This window comes from Heptranchias perlo, chromosome 10 (assembly GCF_035084215.1).
Source record: "Heptranchias perlo isolate sHepPer1 chromosome 10, sHepPer1.hap1, whole genome shotgun sequence".
NCBI classification, from domain to species: Eukaryota; Metazoa; Chordata; class Chondrichthyes; order Hexanchiformes; family Hexanchidae; genus Heptranchias; species Heptranchias perlo.
The window spans coordinates 77073825-77098351 of NC_090334.1; the positions used below are offsets into that span (position 1 = coordinate 77073825).

A 24527-nucleotide genomic window follows, 5' to 3' on the forward strand; every position below is an offset into this window, starting at 1 on the left:
TTTCAGTTAACTGCTTCAAACCTGCGAAGCAAATGTAATTAAGTATTGGAAAGTGAGGCTCGGAGACTGATTTCACTGAAAACAAATGAAGTTATGTTAAACTTGTACAGAACCCTGGTTAGACCACACTTGGAGTACTGTGAACAGTTCTAGTCTCCATCGTATAAAAAGGATATAGAGGCACTGGAGAAGGTGCAATAAAGATTTACTAGAATGATACCAAAACTGAGAGGTAATACCTATCAGGGAAAATTGAGCAGGCTGGGGGATGACCTGATAGAGGTCTTTAAGATTATGAAAGGGTTTGATAGGGTAGACATAGGAAAGATGTTTGCACTTGTGGGGGAGACCAGAACTAGGGGCCATAAATATAAGATAGTCACTAATAAATCCAATAAAGAATTCAGGAGAAACTTCTTTACCGAGAGAGTGGTTAGAATGTGGAACTCGCTACCAGATGGAGAAGTTGAGGCAAATAACATAGATGGATTTAAGAGGAAGCTAGATAAACACATGAGGGAGAAAGGAATAGAAGGATTTATTAGCCGAGGCATAGAATATAAGAGCAAGGAGGTTATGATGGAGCTGTATAAAACACTGGTTAGGCCACAGCTGGAGTACTGTGTGCAGTTCTGGTCGCCACACTACAGGAAGGATGTGATCGCTTTGGAGAGGGTGCAGAGGAGATTCACCAGGATGTTACCAGGGCTGGAGCGCTTCAGCTATGAAGAGAGACTGGGAAGATTGGGTTTGTTTTCCTTGGAGCAGAGGAGGCTGAGGGGGGACATGATTGAGGTGTACAAAATTATGAGGGGCACAGATAGGATGGATACTAAGGAGCTTTTTCCCTTCGTTGAGGGTTCTATAACAAGGGGACATAGATTCAAGGTAAAAGGCGGGAGGTTTAGAGGGGATTTGAGAAAGAACTTTTTCACCCAGAGGGTGGTTGGAGTCTGGAACTCACTGCCTGAAAGGGTTGTGGAGGCAGGAACCCTCACAACATTCAAGAAGCATTTGGATGAGCACTTGAAATGCCATAGCATACAAGGCTACGGACCAAATGCTGGAATATGGGATTAGAGTAGACAGGGCTGATGGCCGGCGCGGACACGATGGGCCGAAGGGCCTCTATCCGTGCTGTATAACTCTATGACTCTATGACTCTATGATATGCTGCTGGAGTTAGATGAAGCTGGGATGGAGGAGGCTCATGCGGAGCATAAACACCGGCATGGACCTGTTGGCCCGAATGATCGGTTTCTGTGCTGTACATTCGATGTAATATTCTATATAATTCTATGAATACCATTCTCGTCTGTGAGCTGGGCAACTTGGAACAGCAACTTACTAGCACTGTGTCACTCTCAGACATACAAAAATCAAGATCACTTTTTGATTCCTAGTCTGTGCTGAGGTGGCTGATCTATGTATGGGGACCACAGCAACGGTGCTGAATTCAGCCCAGGGCCCCGGGCTAGGAAAAGGCAATTGGCCCGGGTTTGTGCTCCTGATTGCTATCTAGTGACCCGTGGGAAGTATGTGCATGTTTAATGATGATGGGATTTGGATTGGGTGTAATGCCTCCTGCCCTCGTGGTCAGAAAGCCAGCTGCAACATGACGTCTAGGTTTATGGATGTTGGCCACTTGGGTCAGGACCCGCGGAACCTTATACCAGCTGGAATCTGTGCTTTCAGGAAGAGTGGGGGTGGAGGGGGGTGGGGAGAGAGGGAGGTGAAGATTAGGGTAGTACTTCCTTACCCAGAGAGTGGTTAGAATGTGGAACTCGCTACCACAAGGAGTAGTTGAGGCGACTAGCATAGATGCATTTAAGGGGAAGCTAGATAAACACATGAGGGAGAAAAGAATAGAAGGATAAGCTGATAGAGTTAGATGAAGTAAGTGTCTGCAGCTCAAGGAACTTCGGCTCCGAGTTGAGGGGCTGGAGTCCGAGCTGCAGATATTGCGAGGCATCAGGGAGGGAGAAAGTTACCTGGACAATTTGATCCAGGAGGCAGTCACGCCCCTTAGACTAAATACTGTGGAATTGGCACGTGGTCAGGGACAGGAGGGTGTGACTGTGAGTGAGGCAGGTACGGGGATCCAGGAGGTAGCATTGCAGGAGCTTCAGCCTCTGCACTTGTCCAATAGATACAAGGTTCTTGCAGCCCTTGTGGACGAGTGCAGGGACTGCAGGGAGGATGAGCAAACTGGCCACAGCACCGTGGTTCAGGGGGCCATTCAAGTGGGGGGAGTAAAAAGGAATGTGGTTGTAGTAGGCGACAGTATAGTTAGAGGGATAGACACTGTTCTCTGCAGCCAAGAGTGAGAGTCCCAAAGGCTGTGTTGCCTACCTGGTGCCAGGGTTAAGGACATCTCCTCAGGGCTGGAGAGAAACTTGGAGTGGGAGGGGGAGGATCCAGTTGTCGTGGTCCACGTAGGTACCAACGACATAGGTAGGACTAAGAAAGAGGTTCTGCTGAGGGAGTTTGAGCAGCTAGTGACTAAATTAAAAAGCAGAACCACAAAGGTGATAATCTCCGGATTATTACCTGAGCCACGAGCAAATTGGCACAGGGTAAATCAGAGAGATGAATGCGTGGCTCAGAGATTGGTGTGGGAGAAGTGGGATTTGATTCATGGGGCACTGGCACCAGTACTGGGGAAAGAGGGAGCTGCTCTGTTGGGGCGGGCTTCACCTGAACCATGCTGGGACCAGTGTTCTGGCAAACCGAATAACTAGGGCGGTAGAGAAGGCTTTAAACTAAATAGAGGGGGGGGAGGGCTCAGGTGGGATGAAGTTTAGATTGATAAAGAAAAAAGACAAGGAAGTAGTACAGGAAAGTGATGGGGGTAATGATAAACAGAGTGTGTCAGGAAGGGACAGAGCGTACAAACATAAGAGCACACTAGCAAATGGGGCCGGAGTAGGAAAAAATGGTAAAAAGACAAAATTAAAGGTTCTTTATCTGAATGCGCGCAGCATTCGTAATAAGATAGATGAATTGACGGCACAAACAGAAACAAATGGGTATGATCTCGTGGCCATTACAGAGACGTGGTTGCAAGGTGACCAAGGTTGGGAGCTAAATATTCAGGGTTATTTAACATTTCGGAAGGATAGGAAAAAAGGTACAGGTGGTGGGGTAGCTCTGTTAATAAAGGATGAAATTTGTATAACAGTGAGAAATGATCATGGCTCAGAAGATCAAGATGTCAAATCAATTTGGGTGGAGGTAAGAAATAGCAAGGGAAAGAAATCACTGGTGGGAGTAGTATACAGGCCCCCTAACAGTAGCTACACTGTAGGGCAAAATATTAATCAGGAAATAAGGGGGGGGCTTGTAAAAAAGATAATGCAATAATCATGGGCGATTTTAACTTTCACATAGATTGGACAAATCAAATTGGCAAAAATAGCCCTGAGGAGAAGTTCATAGAGTGTATTAGGGACTGTTTCTTAGACCAATACATATGGGAACCAAACAGCAAACAGGCCATTTTGGATCTGGTAATGGGTAACGAAACAGGATTAATTAATGATCTCAAAGTAAAGGATCCCTTGGGAAGCAGTGATCATAACATGATAGAATTTCACATCCAGTTTGAGAGCGAGGATCTTGGGTCTGAAACTACTGTATTAAACTTAAATAAGGGCAATTATAAAGGAATGAGGGTGGAATTGGCTAAAGTGGACTGGGTAAACAGATTAGATGGTATGATGGTGTATAAGCAGTGGCAAACAATTAAAAAGATATTTTATGACTCGCAACAAAAATATATCCCTGTGAGGAGAAAAGACTCCACAAAAAGTCGCGCCAGATAAGTGCCAGGCAATGACCATCTCCAACAAGCGAGAGTCTAACCACCTCCCCTTGACATTCAACTGCATTACCATCGCCGAATCCCCCACCATCAACATCCTGGGGGTCACCATTGACCAGAAACTTAACTGGACCAGCCATATAAATACTGTGGCTACAAGAGCAGGTCAGAGGCTGGGTATTCTGCAGCGAGTGACTCACCTCCTGACTCCCCAAAAGCCTTTCCACCATCTACAAGGCACGAGTCAGGAGTGTGATGGAATACTCTCCACTTGCCTGGATGAGTGCAGCTCCAACGACACTCAAGATGCTCGACACCATCAAGGACAATGCAGCCCGCTTGATTGGCACCCCATTCACCACCCTAAACATTCACTCCCTTCACCAGCAGCGCACTGTGGCTGCAGTGTGTACCATCCACAGGATGCAGCAACTTGCCAAGGCTTCTTCAACAGCACCTCCCAAACCCGCGACCTCTACCACCTAGAAAGACAAGAGCAGCAGGCACATGGGAACAACACCACCTGCATGTTCCACTCCAAGTCACACACCATCCCGACTTGTCGCAGTGTCAAAATCCTGGAACTCCTTTCCTAACAGCACTGTGGGAGAACCTTCACCACACGGACTGCAGCGGTTCAAGAAGATGGCTCACCACCACCTTCTCAAGGGCAATTAGGGATGGGCAATAAATGCCGGCCTCGCCAGCGACGCCCACATCCCATGACCGAATTTTTTAAAAAGCCTAGGTTACGTACTCAAGTCTCTGGAGTGGGACTTGAACCCACAACCTCCTAGCTTAGAGGCAACAGTACAACCCACTGAGCCACAGGCTGACATCATCAACGATCCCAAAAAGGGTCAGAAAAAGAAAGACACTTCACTTTGATGTTCTGAATGGACACATGAAAGAATTACAACTGCAACATTTCTGGGCAGAAAATGGTTTATGTGCTTTAACTGATATAAGCAAAGCTTCTTATGCACTGTGGGAGAACCTTCACCACACGGACTGCAGCGGTTCAAGAAGGCGGCTCAGCACCACCTTCTCAAGGGCAATTATGGATGGGCAATAAATGCTGGCCTAGCCAGCGACGCCCACATCCCATGAATGAATTTAAAAAAGGGTGAACCAACCATGGCCTAACTAAGGAAGTGAAGGATGGTATCAGGTTAAAAGAAAAAGCATACAACATGGCAAAGATTACTGGTAAGCCCGAAGATTGGGAAAACTTTAAAAACCAGCAAACGATGACTGAAAGAATAATAAAGAGGGAGAAAATAAATTATGAGAGTAAACTAACAAGAAATATAAAAACTGACAGTAAAAGCTTCTACAAGTATATAAAAAGGAAGAGGGTAGCTAAAGTAAACATTGGTCCCTTAGAGGATGAGACAGGGGAAATAATGGAAAACAAGGAAATGGCTGAAGAATTGAACAGATATTTTGTATCTATCTTCACAGTAGAAGACACTAATAATATACCAATAATAGTAGAAAATCAAGGGGCAAAGGGGAGGGAGGAACTAAAAACAATCACTATCACTAGAGAAAAAGTATTGGGTCTAAAGGCTGACAAGTCCTCTGGACTGATGGCTTGCATCCGAGGGTCTTAAAGGAAGTGGCTACAGAGATAGTGGATGCATTGGTTGTAATCTTCCAGAATTCACTAGATTCTGGAAAGGTCCCAGCAGATTGGAAAACCGCAAACGTAACACCCCTATTCAAGAAGGGAGTGAGACAGAAAGCAGGTAACTATAGACCAGTTAGCCTAACATCTGTCATTGGGAAAATGCTAGAATCCATTATTAAGGAAGTAGTAGCAGGACATTTGAAGACTCATAATACAATCAAGGAGAGTCAACATGGTTTTATGAAGGGGAAATCATGTCTGACAAATTTATTAGAGTTCTTTGAGGAAGTAACGGGCAGGGTGGATAAAGGGGAACCAATGAATGCAGTATATTTGGATTTCCAAAAGGCATTCGATAAGGTGCCACATAAAAGATTACTGCACAAGATAAGAGCTCATGGTGTTGGGGGTAATATACTGACATGGATAGAGGATTGGTTAACTAACAGAAAACAAAGAGTCGGAATAAAAGGGTCATTTTCAAAATGGCAATCTGTAACTAGTGGGGTGCCACAGGGATCAGAGCTGGGGCCTCAACTATTTACAATGACTTAGATGAAGGAACAGAGTGTCTTGTGGCCAAATTTGCTGATGATACAAAGATAGGTGGTAAAGCAAGTTGCGATGAGGACACAAAGTGTCTGCAAAGGGATATTGACAGGTTAAGCGAATGGGCAAAAATGTGGCAGATGGAATATAATGTGGGAAAATGTGAATCATCCACTTTGGGAGTAAAAATAAAAAAGCAAAATATTATTTGAATGGAGAAATACTACAAAATGCTGCAGTACAGAGGGATCTGGGTGTCCTCGTACATGAAACACAAAGTCAACATACAGGTAATCCGGAAGGCAAACGGAATATTGGCCTTTATTTCTAGGGGGATGGAGTATAAAAGCAGGGAAGTCATGCTACAACTGTACAGGGTGCTGGTGAGACCACACCTTGAGTACTGCGTACAGTTCTGGTGCCCTTATTTAAGGAAGGACATACTTGCATTGGAGGCAGTTCAGAGAAGGTTCACTAAGTTGATTCCGGGTATGGAAGGGTCGTCTTATGAGGAAAGATTGAACAGGTTGGGTCTATACTCATTGGAGTTTAGAAGAATGAGAGGAGATCTTATTGAACTATACAAGATTCTGAAGGGACTCGATAGGGTAGATGCTGAGAGGATGTTACCCCTCATGGGGGAATCTAAAACTAGGGGCATAGTCTCAGAATAAGGGCTCGCCCGTTTAAGACGGAAATGAGGAGGCATTTCTTCTCCCAGAGGGTAGTAAATCTTTGGAATTCTTTACCCTAAAAAGCGGTGGAGGCTGAGTCATTGAATACATTCAAGGCTGAGTTAGACAAATTTTTGATCAGCAAGGGAGTCAAAGGATATGGGGAAAAGGGCAGGAAAGTGGAATTGAGGTAAAAATCAGATCAGCCATGATCTCAATGAATGGCGGAGCAGGCTTGAACGGCCTACTCCTGCTCCTATCTCTTATGGTCTTATGGTCTAAGTAAGGTGGGAGGAGGCTCGTGTGAAGCATAAACACCGGCATGGACCAGTTGGGCCAAATGGCCTTTTTTTGTGCTGTACATTCTGTGTAATATTCTATGTAAAGGTTTTTAAGGGGAGAAACTTCAAAAACAAAATACACTAATAACACGTGTTTTTTTTTAAAACAGAGAGATACGGAACACAAAGAGTTTAACTCACATCGACCCAGATGCTTTCAAGAATCTCCCGGTTCTCAAATACCTGTGAGTACAGCAAACAGGAACGAAAGCCTGTAGAGGCTTTAGTGCAACGGATTATCGGGTGGCAAATATTTCTGGAGCAAGAGAAGTCCTCCTAGATCTGTGCATATCGGTTGCTGTGCTGTACGACTTTGCTTTGTGTTTAAAGGCACAGTGCTTTTGCCTCGCTAAGCCTGTCACCGTGCTTGTATGGAGTGCAGTGACGCAGTGGCAATGTGACCTGATTCATTCCTAGCCCTAGGTCGAATGGAAACAGAGTTGGAAAAAAAACCTGGCTATTTCAGCAGAATTGTCCAAAGTGGACGGTTCAGGAGAAGAGACTAAGTGGAAACGTCCTGCTGATGGTGAACGCATCCCAGTTGGGTGCGTGATAACAGCTCCCCTGTGGACAGAGCTCGACTGATCAGGAGAGTCCCCCAGCTTCAACCCTCAGGCGGGACGGTAATAGAGCTGATACAATCGCCCTCAGTTCCCTGGGCAAGGGTTCCTGCTCCCGATCGCTGCCAGCGCTTCTTGCTGGAAAACGTATGGGGTTGGGTGGGTGAGAATAGGACCAGGGTCTCACAACAGTGACTACACTTCAAAAGTACTTCATTGACCGCAAAGCGCTTTGGGACGACTTGAGGCCGTGAAAGGTGCAAAATAAATGCCTTTCCCCAGGGTTGGTTGGGATGTGAGCAATGTCGAATAGCCTGTGTCCACTCATTGTCCAGGCTCACACATGCACAATGGCCTCTTGGAGGAGAAGATATAAACAAGTTAAATAGTTTACCCCCTACCCCCCGCCCCCCATTATCTGTCAAATATGTTTATTGTATGGATAAAGACCAGTGGAAGTGTGACACCATTGGTGGAATTGTTGGAGTGAGTAAACAGGGAGCCTCCCCGCTTTATAACAACATCGCAGAGCAGATTCAACTAATATCCCACTCATGAGTCTGGTCCCTTCAACATTCCCAGTTATCCAATCGGACTCACTCGTGGGGGGATTTATCTTATCACGTGACCACCGTGGCATATTCCCTGTTGGGTTCAAATCACGCAGTGTGATATCAGTAAACGTGTTACTGTGTGGATTAAAACTGCAGACAGAGGAATTTCATGCAGACATGTTGTTGGGGGCAAATTTAATCTAACCAGACCGTCGGGGAGCTGACGAGATCGGGTGCAACTCTGGTTTTACACCCCGCCCGATTTTACTCTCCATTGGAATCAGTGCAGAGTAATTTTGGGCGGGAGTAAAACCAGCGTTGCTCCTGATCCCGTGGGTTTTCCTCCCGGTGGGTTAGGTTAAAATGACCCAATGTATTTGTTACTAACATGACACTGCATTATTTCACCATTATTGACTTTACAACTGTATTGTGATGAAATCCACTCGGCTCCACGAAGAGCAGGAACCCTAGATAAACAGCCCTCCCCCCCCCCCAACCCTGGCCCAGGGTCATTGAGTTACGTATCCCTTACTCCCACTTGGCTGAGATCAGATGATTCAGTTCTGATATGGATCTGAGACCTTCCTTGTACTCCCTCATAGTGACTGGAGTGTCACCATGGCTCAGTGGATAGAACTCTCACCTCTGAGTTAGACGGTTGTGGGTTCAAGTCCCACCTCAGAGACTTGAGCACATAATCTAGGCTGGCCAGTACTGAAGGAGTGCTGCACTGTCCGAGCGGCCGTCTTTCTGATGAGATGTTAAGCTGAGGTACCATCTGCCCTCTCAGGTGGACCTAAAAGATCCCACAGTACAATTTGAAGAAGAGCAGGGAAGTTCTCCCTGGTGTCCTGGTCAATATTTATCCCTCAACTAACATCACTGAAAAAACAGATGACCTGGTCATTATCACATTGCTGTTTGTGGGATCTTGCTGTGCACAAATTGGCTGCCGCATTTCCTACATTACAACAGTGACTACATTTCAAAAATACTTTAAAGAGCTTTGGGACATCCTGCGGTTGTGAAAGGTGCTATAGAAATGCACGATCTTTCATTTCTGTTCCACGCATTTACCACTTGTCATCAGAAATATCAAAGTGTGCTCATAGCTGGTAAATAGACTTTAAAACTTTTTAACAGCGCCTAGTTCTAATGTCGAACGTTTTTGTTCCATTTTCAGTGGGATTTTCAACACTGGGCTGGCCATATTTCCTGACCTGACGAAAATCCATTCCACTGACGTGAACTTTCTGCTGTAAGTAGCTCCAAACTTTCCCGTTCTCACATGGAAAGTCACAGATACTAAACTAACCAACATAGCTCTGGGCTGAGGGATTTCAGACGTATCCTGCTTTTAGAATCCATTACCCTTTGGGAAAGAGTGACCCTCTCTCCACATGGAGCTTGCGGTTTCATTTTATGTCTGTATTTGAGCGTTGTTATTTTACTTGGGTACAGACTCTGAAATACGAAGCTCCTTTACTTTACTCCATTGTCAATGACTTTCAATGGGCAAGACACTCACACATGTAGTGGGCGGGGGGGTTAATTTTAACCTAACATTCCTGCCCAGTGGGAACTAGGCGGGTTCTGGTCTTCAATGGGGAGTAAAATCGGAGCGGGGTGTAAAACGGGCGTCTGACCCGAGCTCGCCCCGTTCGACCTGGGAGGGTTAGGTTAAAATTACCCCCATGTGTTTCAACCTCTGCATTGCTGGTGGAGTCCCACTTATGATGGTCTCCCAATCTGTTGGAACTATGACCTTACAGATCAGCCATGATCTCGTTGAATCTCACGTGGAGCATAAACACCGGCATGGACCTGTTGGGCCGAATGGCCTGTTTCTCTGCCGTACATGCTTTGTAATTCCTTGAATGGCGGAACAGACTCGGCGGGTGGGGGTGAATGGCCTACTTGTGTTCCTATATCCCTTCCTATGTTCCCTTGGATGCGTTAAACAGGGCAAGTTAATTCAGCATATCAGTGGTGTGTGCTGTGATGCAAAACAGCATCGACAAGCACATGCCAACACGCGTGATCGACTCTGTCAGAATGCCAGGTGTGGCAAACGCACATGCGCAAAACGGCAAATGGTACCGTACCAGCGTACCTGGAACCACGCATGCACAGGGCAGCAGTCCCACAGGAAGGCTGCCACCAGCTGACAGTCCACACATGGGGCAGTGGGTCAGTTAAAGGTCACTCTCCCAGCACTCGAACAAAGGTTAAAGTGCCTCTAGATCACTCAGAGGCCATTGTTGCTCTGAATGAAATTCAGTCAGTACCGTAACAAGGGAGGACAATGCCAAGGGTTCACAGCAAATTATTTGTTTAAATAAAGGTAGAAAACACTGGGGTAGAATTTCCATGGAGAGCTCTCCCTTCGGCAGAAACCTCGGAGAAATTATGTAAAGGCCTGTTTCTCTGGGTTTCCGCCAATCTTCCTCCGAAGTTACACCGGGAGATTTCCCCCCCCCCACCCCCCCCCATTCCCCCAGCATGGAAATTGTATCCCACTATCTGTGATATAAAAAATCTTCCAGGTTAACTTTTTCTTTAGTGTCCTTCACACAGCAAGAAAAAGGGAGAGGGGACGCTCCAAATTCTCCAGAAATTGTTTTATATATAAATCTTTCATATTGATACTAGCTCAATTGCTAAATTTAAATTTGAGATAGATAGCTTTTTGGCAACCAAAGGTATTAAGGGATATGGGCCAAAGGCAGGTGTATGCAGCTAGATCACAGATCAGCCATGATCTTATCAAATGGCAGAGCAAGCACGAGGGGCTGAATGGCCTACTCCTGTTCCTATGTTCCTATTTTCTGTATTACAAAAACTTTCTATGTGTGCATACTTCAGACCAGACACTGTCTCATGCTGAGTTCTGTGTTGCACTAGAAAATAGACAAAGAAATAAAGGCAACAGAATTGGAATGTACCGACAGACTCCCCAGCAACAGAAAATACTAGAACCACAATATCTGCAGCCTTTTAACTGACCTGTGTTTGCTCAACACCAATTCGACTTGGGAACTTTAGCATGCCTACACTTTAGCAGCAGAATAATACACTGGCTCAGATTTTCCACTCAGGTGAAATCAGATATAAAGTGGAACATGATTGGTGCCCATGCAATATGAGGTGGACTGATCCTGCCAGGGTTTGAAGGTCAGTCTAATTTTAATATTTAAGGTCAGTTCCAACATTAGTATTGTAACTTATTGGGAGCTTGCCCACTGGGGGCAGGAATGAGTGGAAAAGGCCCCCCCATGGAGAGCTATGTGGAGCAATGGAAGGAGGTGGCCAGGTCAGTCAGTGCCAACGGCAATAACCCATGTACGGTCACTCAGCACTGGAAGAAGTTTAATGGCCTCACCAGGTCAGGCAAGGTAAGAGACGCCAACCACATTTCCCTGGAATGTACAGTCTGCCACTTCCATTGACTTCCCCTCACACTGTGTTAAGGTGTTTAAATTGGTCACCATCGATGTCCAGGAGACAGCATGATGCTCTTTACACCGCCAGCCTTCACCTACACGTGTTCCTCCACTCGCAACCGTACATGTATTCAACCCACTGAGCGCTTCACCTGGAATCTAGAAGTAAACGTTTCACTGAGCTCATATTCCTCCAAATGGATGGGCAAATCATGGGCTGGATGTGCGGAATTTCTCAACCTGCAGCAGGAGTGGGCACAACAGAATTTGCACCCCTTAATTACTTGAGGCATGCACCTGTCATCACCCCATTATGTATTTCATGCTGGGTGCTACTGTCATGGTAACCCAAGGTAAGTGCCACTTTTTAATGCGAGTCAGACAATAGCACCAGAGGGAGAACAGAAACAGGTGGAAGCCTCCTCTAAACCTCTGATCTCATCCCCTACGAGGAGGATGCTCTCCAAACCTTGTGGGGGTGAGGGGGGTGGGGGAGGAAATAGAAGGTGTCAGAGATGGAGAGCGCATGTTGGTGATGGAATTTTGCTTCCCATCCTACTGTGCCCTGCATTGCCTGTCAGCATACCATACCATAAAAGGAAAGGATGTCCCAAAACAACTTATAGCCAATTAAGTGTAGTCACTGTTGTAATGTATGGAAACATAGCAGACAATTTGTGCACAGCAAGCTCCCACAAACAGTAATGAGATAAATGACCAGGTATTCTGTTTTTTAGTGATGTTGGTTAAGGGATAAATATTGGCCAAGACACTGTGAGAACTCCCCTGCTCTTCTTTGAATAGTGCTATGGGATCTATGTCCACCTGAGAGGGCAGACAGGTCCTTGGTTTAATGTCTCAGCTGAAAGATAGCACACTCTGAAATATCCGCTTGGATTTGTGTGCTCAAGTCTCTGGTGATAGGATTTGAACCCACTATAAAATTCTAACAGGACTAGACAGACTAGATGCAGAGAGGATGTTCCCGATGACTGGAGAATCCAGAACCAGGGGTCGCAGTCTCAGGATACGGGGTATGCCATTTAGAACCGAGATGAGGAGAAATTTCTTCACACACAGGGTGGTGAACCTGTGGAATTCTCTACCACAGAAGGCAGTGGAGGCCAAGTCATTAGATGTATTCAAGAAGGAGATAGATATATTTCTTAATGCTAAAGGGATATGGGGAAAAAGCAGGAACAGGGCACTGAGTTAGACAATCAGCCATCATCATTTTGAATGGCAGAGCAGGCCTGAAGGGCCAAATGGCCTATTCTTGCTTCTATTTTCTATGTTTCTATGTAGGGATTTGGACCTTCTGACTTAGAGGTAAGAGTCCTACCAACTGAGCCACGGCTGACACCTTATAACCTCCTTCACGCAGCATATCATTGTGATCAGTGCTAGCCACAAGGCAATATAATAACAAAACACTTTGAAGCATGAATTCATAGATTTAACTGCAGTCCAGTTCTCATTTAGCTCATTGCCTCTACTTTGCTAAGACTCTTATTCCTAGGAACAGGATCATGTTGATTTCCACCAACTGAAGATAAAATTGGACAGTTTCCAAATCTCTCGGACCTCAGGCCAATAATTCATTTATTCAGCCGGTCAGTATCAGCAAAAAAAAACTAAAACATTGAACAAAAATATACCTTGCCCAAAAGCAATCAGACTGCTAAAACACACCATTGCCCGATGATTGAAATCTGGCAGTGGCTTTGACTATATTTAGTGAGCAGAGTATTGAAAACAGGATAGTTGAAGGGGAAAAGAAACTCTGCTCAGAGCGGTATTTTATATTTAAATGTTATGCTTGGATCAGGGATTCTATACAATAGGAATGAAAGGGAAGTGCTTGGATCTATTGGAATTCTATGCTGGCTATATAGTAATTGTTGGATGGAGTGTGCATTTATCCAACATCGACTCCACAATTTAATTCAAAATTCCTTACTGACCAAATAAAGCTAAAATCAAGCACTGGGAGTCTTTTCAACAAGATATGGCCATTACTCCATTGTACACTCCTCTAGATGCACTGGTGGATGGGTGAACACACAAGTGACTATTGGAGGGCTAGTCTAGTGCTCTCTTAAACCCAAAATACCTCAGGCCTCATCTCGTCAGCAAGGAACAGTTTTGTCACCTTCCATGCTTTTTTTTTAACTGTAAAGAAGGAGTTCGACCACAAAAACAAGTCTACCATTTAATCTGTAAAATAAGATGCAAGCTGTCTTCAATATGATGAGTCATTGGCCTCGTATCGAGGCTTTCTGTAGCATCATAGATTTTCACAGCACAGAAGGGAGCCTCTCAGCTCATTGTGTTTGCATTGACTCTTTGTTAGGGCAAACCAAAACTAACCCCACTGCCCGACTCTCTCCCCATGGCCTTGTATCTTCCACTGCTTCAAATATTTATTCAGTTTTTACTTAAAAAAAAAGTGCATTGGTCTCTCCCTCAACCATTCCTTGTGACAAAGCATTCCACAGTAATTCCCTATTAAACAATGGGCTTACAGGTATGGTAGTGTAGCGGCTATATTCCTGGACTAGTAATCCAGAGTAATGGTGAGTTCACAATCCCATCGTAGCTGTGTGAGAATTTAAATTCAGTTTTTAAAAAATCTGGAAATAAAAAGCTGGTATCAGTAAAAGTGACCATGAAGCTGTCGGATTGCTGTTAAAAACCCAACTGGTTCACTCCTTTAGAGTAGGAAACCCACCGTCCTTACCCAGTCTGACTCCAGTCCCACACCAACTTGGTTGGCTCTTAAATACCCTGTGAAGTGCGCCCAGCAAGCCACTCAGTTCTATCAAAACTGGCAACTAGGGGATGGGCAATAAATGCCGGCCTTGCCAGTGATGCCCACATCCCAAGAATTAATTTTTTAAAATCCTGGCATGCCCTGGGAATGGCCAGTCTTGCTGTTAACCATAAAAATGTCCAGAAGTTGAATGTAGTCTCGTCAGCCAACAGTGATGGATCAGGGAACCAGTATGAGCTCAAGACTCGGGATTCTCATATAAACACAAGCCCTCAATGGAAAACAACAACAATAACAACAACGTGCATTTATATAGCGCCTTCAACAGAGTAAAACGTTCCAAGGCGCTTCACAGGAATTTGGTCACCTGTCCTAATATCCCCTTATGTGGCTTGGTGTCAAAATTTGACATAAGGGGATATTAGGACAGGTGACCAAAAGCTCGGTCAAAGAGGTAGGTTTAAAGGAGCATCTTAAAGGAGGAGAGAGAGGTAGAGAGGCGGAGAGGCTTAGGGAGGGAATTCCAGAGTTAGTAAGGACAGAAATACTACTCAATAGGTATCTTAAATTTTGTTGTAAGTGTTACAATATTTTTATGTCTTTCTGTTACAAACATAAAGTATGACAGAGAAATCTGTGACGGACAAAAATAAATGCAACACATAACATCGGTATATAGTATATTAAAAATCTTACATCTGTGCACACTTCCTGCCAATTTTTTTCCATTATAAATTCCTGTATCCCTAGTTATAGTAAATCCAAGGTGAGATCAATCAGAGTTGAATTGCTCTCTGTTGAGGGATGTTGCAGGTCAGAAGTCTCTTGTAAATTTCAGGCTGCAGGTCACAACTCAGGATGAAATTCCCGTTTTTTGTGTGGGGTCACTAAGTTCAGTCAGAGGCTGCAGATCTTCCGACTCCTGTGTCATTAAAGTATTTTCTGTCACTGGGGAGTTCCTCTGTGCAATGCCGCTGTTTGCTTTCTCATTTTCTTTCCCAATTTAAAAAAAAAATCATCCTCAGGAGGTGGGCGTCGCTGGCAAGGCCGGCATTTTATTGCCCATCACTGGATGCCCATGAGAAGGTGGGTGGTGAGCTGCCTTCTTCAACCGTTGCAGTCCCGTGCGGTGAAGGTAACAATCTGCAAATTCAATACCACAGGGGCTGTGAGAACCTGCAGCTCAAGCATTTTGTGCTCCCAGCTTGAGATTGGAAGTGGGATTTAGAGGAGAGTAAAAGTGGATCCTTAACTTTTCAGGTAACAACAGAAATGAACAGAGTGCTCGCTCTCTGGTAAATTATTCCTTTGGTCTCCTTTCGGTTTTTTAATTTTAAAAGAAAAGATGAGCTGGCTACGTGTGAAACATATTTTAAACTATGTGAACCTGCATTCATAGAATCATCCAGCACAGAAGGAGGTCATTAGGCCCATCGTGCCTGTGCCGGCCCTTTGAAAGAGCTACCCAATTAGTTCAACTTCCCCTGCTCTTTCCCCATGCCCCTGCAAATGTTTCCTTTTCGAGTATATATCCAATTCCCTCTGTCAGTGGACCCCATTGTTTTTTCAGGATGCGTCGTTCTCTTTCCCTGGTTTTTCCCAGAGGTTGCGAGGTCAGGATTGGCAGCCTGCTCCCAGTCCTGCTCGATCGCTGCCCTTGGATAGCTGCAGGGGAGAAGTACCCGGTATAGTGGTGGGTTGAAGATGAGGGGTCCTGAACATGTATCCCACAAGATCAGGAGTAGGCCATTCAGCCCCTCGAGCCTGTTCCGCAATTCAGTTAGATCATGGCTGATCTGTATCTCTACCCCATTTACCTGCCTTGGTTCAGTAAGCCTTAATACCCTTGCCTAACAAAAATCTGTCTCCTTTTTGCAATTTTCAATTGACCCTCTGCCTCAACAGCTTTTTGGGGGAGAGAGTTCCAGATTCCCACTCCCCTTTGTGTGAGGAAGTGCTTCCTGACATCACCCCTGAACGGCCTAGCTCTAATTTTAAGGTTACGCCCCCTTGTTCTGGAAATAGTTTCTCTATCTACCCGATCGAATCCTTTAATCATCTTAAACACCTCAATTAGATCACCCCTTAATCTTTTATACCAGAAATCCCACCAGAAATTCATACTCCAGTCTGTCTGGATGACCACACAGTTTGATTCCTTCCATTTCACTAATAAATTCAGTGGGATATTCAGGAGAAATTCCTTTAACCAGAGAGTGGTGAGAATGTGGAACTCGCTAACACATGGAGTAGTTGAGGCGAATAGCATAATTGCATTTAAAGGGGAAGCGAGGTAAACACATGAGGGAGAAAGGAATAGGATATGTTGTAATGATCAAAAATACTGTGGATGCTGGAAATCTGAAATATAAACAGGAAATGCTGGAGAAGCTCAGCAAGTCAGGCAGCATCTGTGGGGAAAGAAACAGAGTTAATGTTTCAGGTCAACGACCTTTCGTCAGAACTGGAAGATGTTAAAAAGAGTTAAAGTTTTTGAGCAAGTACAGAGCCAGGGGAGGGGAGAGGAGGAAAGAACAAAAGGGGAAGGTCTGTGATAGGGTGGAGGGCACGAGTGATTAAATGACAAAAGGGATGATGGTGCAAGGCAAGGAGGGTGGTAATGGAACAAGTAAAGGAACAAAAGATTGATCAGGAGTAGCTGTAAATGGCAGCTGATATGCTGATAGGGTTAGACGAAGTAGGGAGGGAGGAGGCTCGTGTGGAGCATAAACACTGGCATGGACCAGTTGGGCTGAATGGCCTGTTTCTGTGCTGTAAACTCTATGTAATTCTATGTAATGTTTTCCTCACTGATCCTGTGTAGCCTGAGTCTTTCTGAAGCACACTGTGAACTTCCAGCTAATTCCAAACTCATATTTTCCGTGGTTAAGGAATCAAACTCGATCTGGTCGTTTGCTTTGTTTGGAATAGCTCGGGGCAGCTTTATGTGATTGCTGTTATATTATTCCCTTTTGCAGAGAAATCGCTGACAATCCTTTCATTTCAACCATCCCTGCAAATGCCTTTGGTGGGTTATCCAACGAGTCACTAACTCTGTAAGTACCGCATCACATGGTGGAAAGGCCACTTTACCACGAGCCACGGAGGGAGAACCAGGTTGGGGCAGGTGGTTCACTGACATCGATCACTCACTAATGTGACAGGCTCCATACCCTTGAGTACAGCCCTCTGTTTAGCACGAGTTGTATTTGTTGTGCAGGGTAGGTGAAATTCTGCAGAGTTAGGGGAGAACTCCCTGGGGGGAATTTTAACTTTGGCCGACAGTGTAAAACCGACGATACCAGATCAGCCGCCTCTCCTGATTTTCATCTCCAATGGAAACGAAAATCGGGAGAAGTGTATAACAGGCCGATCGATATCACCCGTTTTACACTATCACCCAAAGTCAGTTTACCCCCTCTGAAATTTATCAAACTCCATGACGATTACTGATCAATTTCATGGGGTTCCCCTTACTTCACAGACTCCATGCAACTAGTACAGCCCATAATAAACATAGGCCCTACTTGTGAGTACTGCAAATACAAGGGAATTACTAGTGAAGGGAGGGTGATAACTAGGGAATTACTACTGATAGGTGGGTGATAACTAGGGAATTACTACTGATAGGAGGGTGATAACTAGGGAATTACTAGTGATAGGTGGCTGATAACTAGGGAATTGCTAGTGAAGGGAGGGTGATAACTAGAGAATTACTAGTGAAGGGAGGGTGATAACTAGAAATTTACTAATGATAGATGGGTGATAACTAGAGGATTACTAGTGGAGGGAGGGTGATAACTAGAGAATTACTAGCAATAGGTGGGTGATAACTACAGAATTACTAGTGATAGGTGAGTGATAACTAGGGAATTACTAGTGATAGGTGGGTGATAACTAGGGAATTACTAGTGAAGGGAGGGTGATAACTAGGGAATTATTAGTGAGGGGGGGGGTTTGATATATATTAATGACTTGGACTTGGGTGTACAGGGCACAATTTCAAAATTTGCAGATGACACAAAACATGGAAGTGTAGTGAACAGTGAAGAGGATAGTGATAGACTTCAAGAGGACACAGACAGGCTGGTGGAATGGGCAGACACATGGCAGATGAAATTTAATGCAGAGAAGTGCAAAGTGACACATTTTGACAGGAAGAACGAGGAGAGGCAATATAAACTAAATGGTACAATTCTAAAAGGGGCGCAGGAACAGAGAGACCTGGGGGTATATGTGCACAAATCTTTGAAGGTGGCAGGACAAGTAGAGAAAGTGGTTAAAAAAGCACATAGGATCCTGGGCTTTATAAATAGAGGCATAGAGTACAAAAGCGAGGAAGTTATGATGAACCTTTATAAAACATTGGTTCGGCTACAACTGGAATATTGTGTCCAGTTCTGGGCTTCGCACTTAAGGAAGGATGTAAAGGCCTTAGAGAGGGTACAGAAAAGATTTTCTAGAATGGTTCCAGGGATGAGGGACTTTAGTTACGTGGATGGACTGGAGAAGCTGGGTTGTTCTCCTTAGAGCAGAGAAGGTTGAGAGGAGATTTGATAGGGGAGTACAAAATCATGAAGGGTTTAGATAAAGTAAATAAAGAGAAAATGTTCCCATTGGTGGAAAGGTCAAGAACCAGAGGACACAGAATTAAGGTGATTGGCAAAACAACCAAAGGTGACATGAGGAAAAAATTTTTTATGCAGCGAGTTGTTATGATCTGGAATGCACTGCCTGAAAGGGTGGTGGAAGCAGATTCAATCGTGGCTTTCAAAAAGGAATTGGATAAATACTTGAAGGGAAAAAATTTGCAGAGCTATGGGGAAAGAGCGGGGGAATGGGACTAACTGGATCACTCTTACAAAGAGCCGGCATGGGCTTGATGGGCCAAATGGCCTCCTTCTGTGCTGTAGCCGTTCTATGATTCTATGATAACTAGGATGGGGACTGGAATTAGATCTTTGCTTCAGTCAGTGTCACGCAGCACAGATGAACCTCGGCTTTCCTCCATTGGTTTGGCTCTTTGAGTGACAGTTCCGATCATCAGAAACCAGATAACAAAAGCACCTCTCAGCTCTCCTCAGTAAAGTATTTGGTAGGTCTGCTGCCCTATGTGGACCTTGGCCTTTAGACCAAAGGGGTGATCTAATTAATGTGTTTAAGATGATTAAAAGAGTTGATAGGGTAGATAGAGAGAAACTATTTTCTCTGGTTGGGGGGAGTCGAGTACAAGGGGGGCATAACCTTTAAATTAGAGCTAGGCCATTCAGGGGGTGATGTCAGGAAGCATTTCTTCACACAAAGGGTAGTGGAAATCTGGAACACTGTCCCCCAAAAAGCTGTTGAGGCTGGGGGTCAATTGAAAAATTCAAAATTGAGATTGATAGATTTTTGTTAGGCAAGAGTATCAAGGGATATGGAACCATAGGGAAATAGAATTAAGATACAGATCAGCCATGATCTAATTGAATGTCGGAACAGGCTCGAGGGGCTGAATGGCCTACTCCTGTCCTGTGTTATTATGTTCCCATCCCTTGCAGTTCAATCCTCAGTCTGTGCCGTGTTAGCTGGCAACAGGGGTGCTGCAGCTAACCTCAACCCCCCTGGGCTAAGGAGGTTAAAATCAGCCAGGGCTACCACTCCAGATCACCATGTAGCATCTCCTGCTGGAAAGTGCGGAGTGGGGGTGGTTTATGGATGTCGAGTGGGGATAGGATCGGGCTTGACTGTAATATCACCACATTATTCCCCCTCCTCAACAAACAGGCAGATGACAATCCGAAGCTCACTGTCCCTGCTCTCACACGAGGAAGGCCCTACTTGGGCAAGAGGAATGGACTGTGCCCAATGCCAGTGGAATCATACCCAGCCCCTGTCACAACCGTCAGGAGAGGAGGGAAGGGCAATACCGTCAGCTATCAAAAACTGGAGACGTTTCTTTAAAAAAAATTAATTCTTAGGATATGGGCGTTGCTGGCATTTATTGCCCACCCCTAGTTACTCCTTGAGAAGATGGTGGTGAGCCATCTTCTTGAACAGCTGCAGTCCATGCGGTGAAGGTTCTCCCTCAGTGCTGTTAGGAAGGGAGTTCCAGGATTTTGACCCAGCGGCGATGAAGGGACGGCCGATATATGTCCAAGTCGGGATGGTGTGTGACTTGGAGGTGGTAGTGTCAAGTAATCTGTCACTCGATGGGATGGTGTAGAGATATTTCTGTGAGAGGTTTCTACACCATGTGAGAACAATTGGTGTGTCTGTAAATCGTATCCATGTTTACATTTGATTTCTCCTCATTTGGCGTTACATGGAATATTTTGAATATAATAAAAATACAAATTAACGAGCAGTTCACGTGTGCTAGCACAGTCAACAACAACAACTTGCATTTATGTAGCACCTTTAACGTAGTGAAACATACCAAGGCGCTTCACGGGAGTGTAATCAAACACAAATTTACACCAAGCTGCATAAGGCGATATTAGGACAGGTGACCAAAAGCTTGGTCCAAGAGGTAGGTTTAAAGGAGTGTCTTAAAGGAGGAGAGAGAGGCGGAGAGGTTTAGGGAGGGAATTCCAGAGTTCAGGGCCAAAGCAGCTGAAGGCACGGCCACCAATGGTGGGCCGAAGGAGATTGGGGAAGCACAAGAGGCCAGAATTGGAGGAACGCAGAGAGCTCGGAGATGAGATGAACATCAAGGAGATGATCCTGGATTAAAAAGGTCAATGTGTATTCGAGGAAGGGATGAGCAGACCAGCCTATCTCAGTGGACTGTTTCAGTCTGGTTCCACCTTAGCTGACCCCAGCTCATCAACCTTGAATCCAGCTCCAAACCACTAAAAAAAAACCTGCCAGGCCAAAGTCATCGTGGGGTAGTACAGGGTCAGGATAGGGGGCAGTAGAGGGTCAGGATAGGGGGCAGTTCAGGGTCGGGATAGGGGTCAGGATATGGGCCAGGTTAGGGGTCAGGTTGGGGTTCAGGATAGGGGTCAGGAGAGGGGACAGGATAGGGGTCAGGATATGGGCCAGGTTAGGGGTCAGGTTGGGGTTCAGGATAGGGGTCAGGATAGGGGACAGGATAGGGGACAAGATAGGGGGCAGTGCAGGGTCGGGATAGGGGTCAGGATATGGGCCAGGTTAGGGGTCAGGTTGGGGTTCAGGATACGGGTCAGGATAGGGGTCAGGATAGGGGGCAGTGCAGGGTCGGGATAGGGGTCAGGATATGGGTCAGGTTAGGGGTCAGGATAGGGGACAGGATAGGGGGCAGTACAGGGTCGGGATAGGGGTCAGGATATGGGCCAGGTTGGGGGTCAGGTTGGGGGTCAGGATAGGGGACAGGATAGGGGGCAGTACAGGGTCGGGATAGGGGTCAGGATATGGGCCAGGTTAGGGGTCAGGTTGGGCTTCAGGATGGGGGTAGGATAGGGGGCAGGATAGGGGACAGGATAGGGGGCAGTGCAAGGTTGGGATAGGGGGCAGTACAGGAGGTGGAATTAGGGTTTCACTGCTGATGAAAAATTAATTAAAACCCTTAATAACATTTCCACATCACGAAGGATGCACTTGGTGCGGCTAATTTGTAATTGTAAACTAAAATAAAAAGGGCCAGTCCTACATTTTTCTTTCATTTTATTATTTATTTCCAGCCTCTTTTTTTCGATTTTATTCTCCATTGGTTTGTTTCTCTTTCTTTCTCTGCTTCTCTTTTGCTTAGTCTGTCTACTTTGTTCATTATGTCCTTTTGAATTGCATTTCTATTCATTTTTACTGATTATTATCTCCCCGCCCTCCCCACCTCCTTAAAACCCCAATCCTGTTCCTGATCTAAACATCCACTTTATTGAACTGGATTTTCTTACCTGCCCTATCTTTTGATACCTCTTGGTACCTCTTTCTTATTTATGTTCTCTACACATCTCCACAAACATTCTTTCCATGAAAAATGGGCCAAAGAATATCCCGGACCATGACAGAGAGGCGGGAAGGAAAAAAATGGGAGAAAATTAGCAATAAATTACCTGGGGAAAACTACAACGTTTCAGAATTCTGATGCGATTTTTAAAAAAGACTTCAAAACTTACAAACAATTCTTTTCGTATCCATGAAGAGCATGGTCTTCAGTTGAGGAGCGTGATGCTTGCGATCCAAGCCTCATTGTGAAGGCCTTCAGAGTGCACGCCTGGTGAAATCGGATTTCATGTGTTTTTAATGTTATCGCTATAATTACCACTTTATCTCGTATTTTCTTCCCTACAGAAAACTCTACAATAATGGGTTCACGAAGGTCGAGGCCTTTGCTTTCAACGGAACTAAACTAGATGCTGTGTAGGTATCATTGGACAAGTGTTCAAATGTTTTCTAAGTGCAATGTCACGAAACGCTGGGGGTTAAAGGCTGAAGAATGTTTTCAAAAAAGTGGCAGTCCACAGATGATTCAGCCATTGGTTCATCGTTGATTATCCGATTCACATTACCTTTCCTCAACCACGAAGGTGCAATTTTAAAAATACTCACCATTGTTTTTCTTTTCATCTCATCTTCCATTGTGTCCTGCAACGTCGTAATGGTTTCAAACTGTTGAGTTTGTGGGAAGGGAGAGGATGTTTAAAATTATTACAGCCTGCCTGCGTGGTGACAGAGATGGACTCCCATGGATCAGTGGCCTATGGGTTAGAGAGGAGATGGCCATTAATCAAAGATGGCTGTCCAATCTCCCCACCACCATCGAGTTTTGCCATTTTTTGGTGGGAGTGACGGTCAGATTGTGTTATTTTCACCCATTCCCTGGTTTCCACACCAATGCCTCATCTGAAGCAGATAAGGTGAGGAAGGGGTGAAGGAACCGAGTGTCACTGCCACTCTGGGGGTGAATGACCAAGACCCTGTTTTAAAAAGAAAGACTTGCATTTATATAGCACCTTTCATGACCTCAGGATTTCCCAAAGTACTTTACAGCTAATGAAGAACTTTTGAAGTATAGTCACTGTTGTAATGTAGGGAAATGGGACAGCCAATTTGCTGCCAGCAAGCTCCCACAAACAGCAATGTGATAAATGACCAGATAATCTATTTTTTAGTGATGTTGGTTGAGGGGTAAACATTGGCCAGGACAGTGGGGAGAACTCCCCTGCTCTTCTTCAAAATAGTGCCATGGGATCATTTACACCTGAGAGGGCCGATAAGGCTTCACTTTAACATCTCATCTGAAAGACAGCACCAATACAGCACTCCCTCAACACTGCACTGGAGAGTCAACCTGGATTATGTGCTCAAGTCAGGCTTGAACCCACCATTACCTTGACTCAGAGACAAGAGTGACATGGCTGAAGTTTTCCCATCCTCTCTGCGGTCCAAACCATCTCCACAGTAGCAACAGCGACTCAACATAGGGAGGATTGTGAATGTGACCTCTTGCATTACCTTCTCTAACATGCCGTGTTTGTGCTCCCTGCACTGTGCTCAGTCACCACACTGCTTCCACTGGATTTGGGAGGTACTAGACAACAAGGACTTGAAATGAAAAGGGTGAGTTGCTCAAATGGAAAAGATGCCCAAGAAATAGGGGGAGAGCTCAACAAGAACCACAATGGCTTGGGCACATGGCAAAAAAGATTAGCCTGGGTGGGGGGGGGAGAGGCTTTGATGAGAGGGGAGGAGTCACTGCCCAGAAGCCAGGTTTCTGTCCGTGCTATATTATCAATTGATTCATTCACAAGAAGGCTCTGGACAATAAGAGACTTGTCCGTGAGGGAGCAAAGGTTCTGGAGAGCACCGTGGAGCAGGGCGGTGGTTGTTGATTTTCCAGTGGGGTTTGGGAGGAGTGGGAGGTGAAAGGGGGATGGGGAGGGAGTTTAGGTAGATCAATGGGCAGGTGTGCGGTGGTGTTCCCCAGGATTCGGTGCTGGGACCACTGCTTTTCTTGATATATATTAATGATTTGGACTTGGGTGTACAGGGCACAATTTCAAAATTTGCGGATGACACAAAACTTGGAAGGGTAGTGAACAGTGAGGAGGATAGTGATAGACTTCAAGAGGATATAGACAAACATAGGTAGGCATGGGCGGACATGTGACAAATGAAGTTTAACGTGCAGCTCCAACAACACTCAAGAAGCTCGACACCATCCAGGACAAAGCAGCCCGCTTGATTGGCACCCCATCCACCCGAAACATTC

At 45.2% G+C, this 24527-nt stretch overlaps 1 protein-coding gene across 1 annotated transcript in view; it reads left to right on the forward strand.

Moving 5' to 3' along the window:
- The window catches only part of tshr (thyroid stimulating hormone receptor), an 89315-nt gene that overhangs the window by 54015 nt on the left and 10773 nt on the right, over positions 1-24527 (forward strand). The window contains exons 4-7 of the mRNA XM_067992186.1: positions 7131-7205; positions 9321-9395; positions 17332-17409; positions 22607-22675. Coding sequence (XP_067848287.1) covers positions 7131-7205; positions 9321-9395; positions 17332-17409; positions 22607-22675 — 297 coding nt within the window. The remainder of the gene's footprint in view (positions 1-7130; positions 7206-9320; positions 9396-17331; positions 17410-22606; positions 22676-24527) is intronic.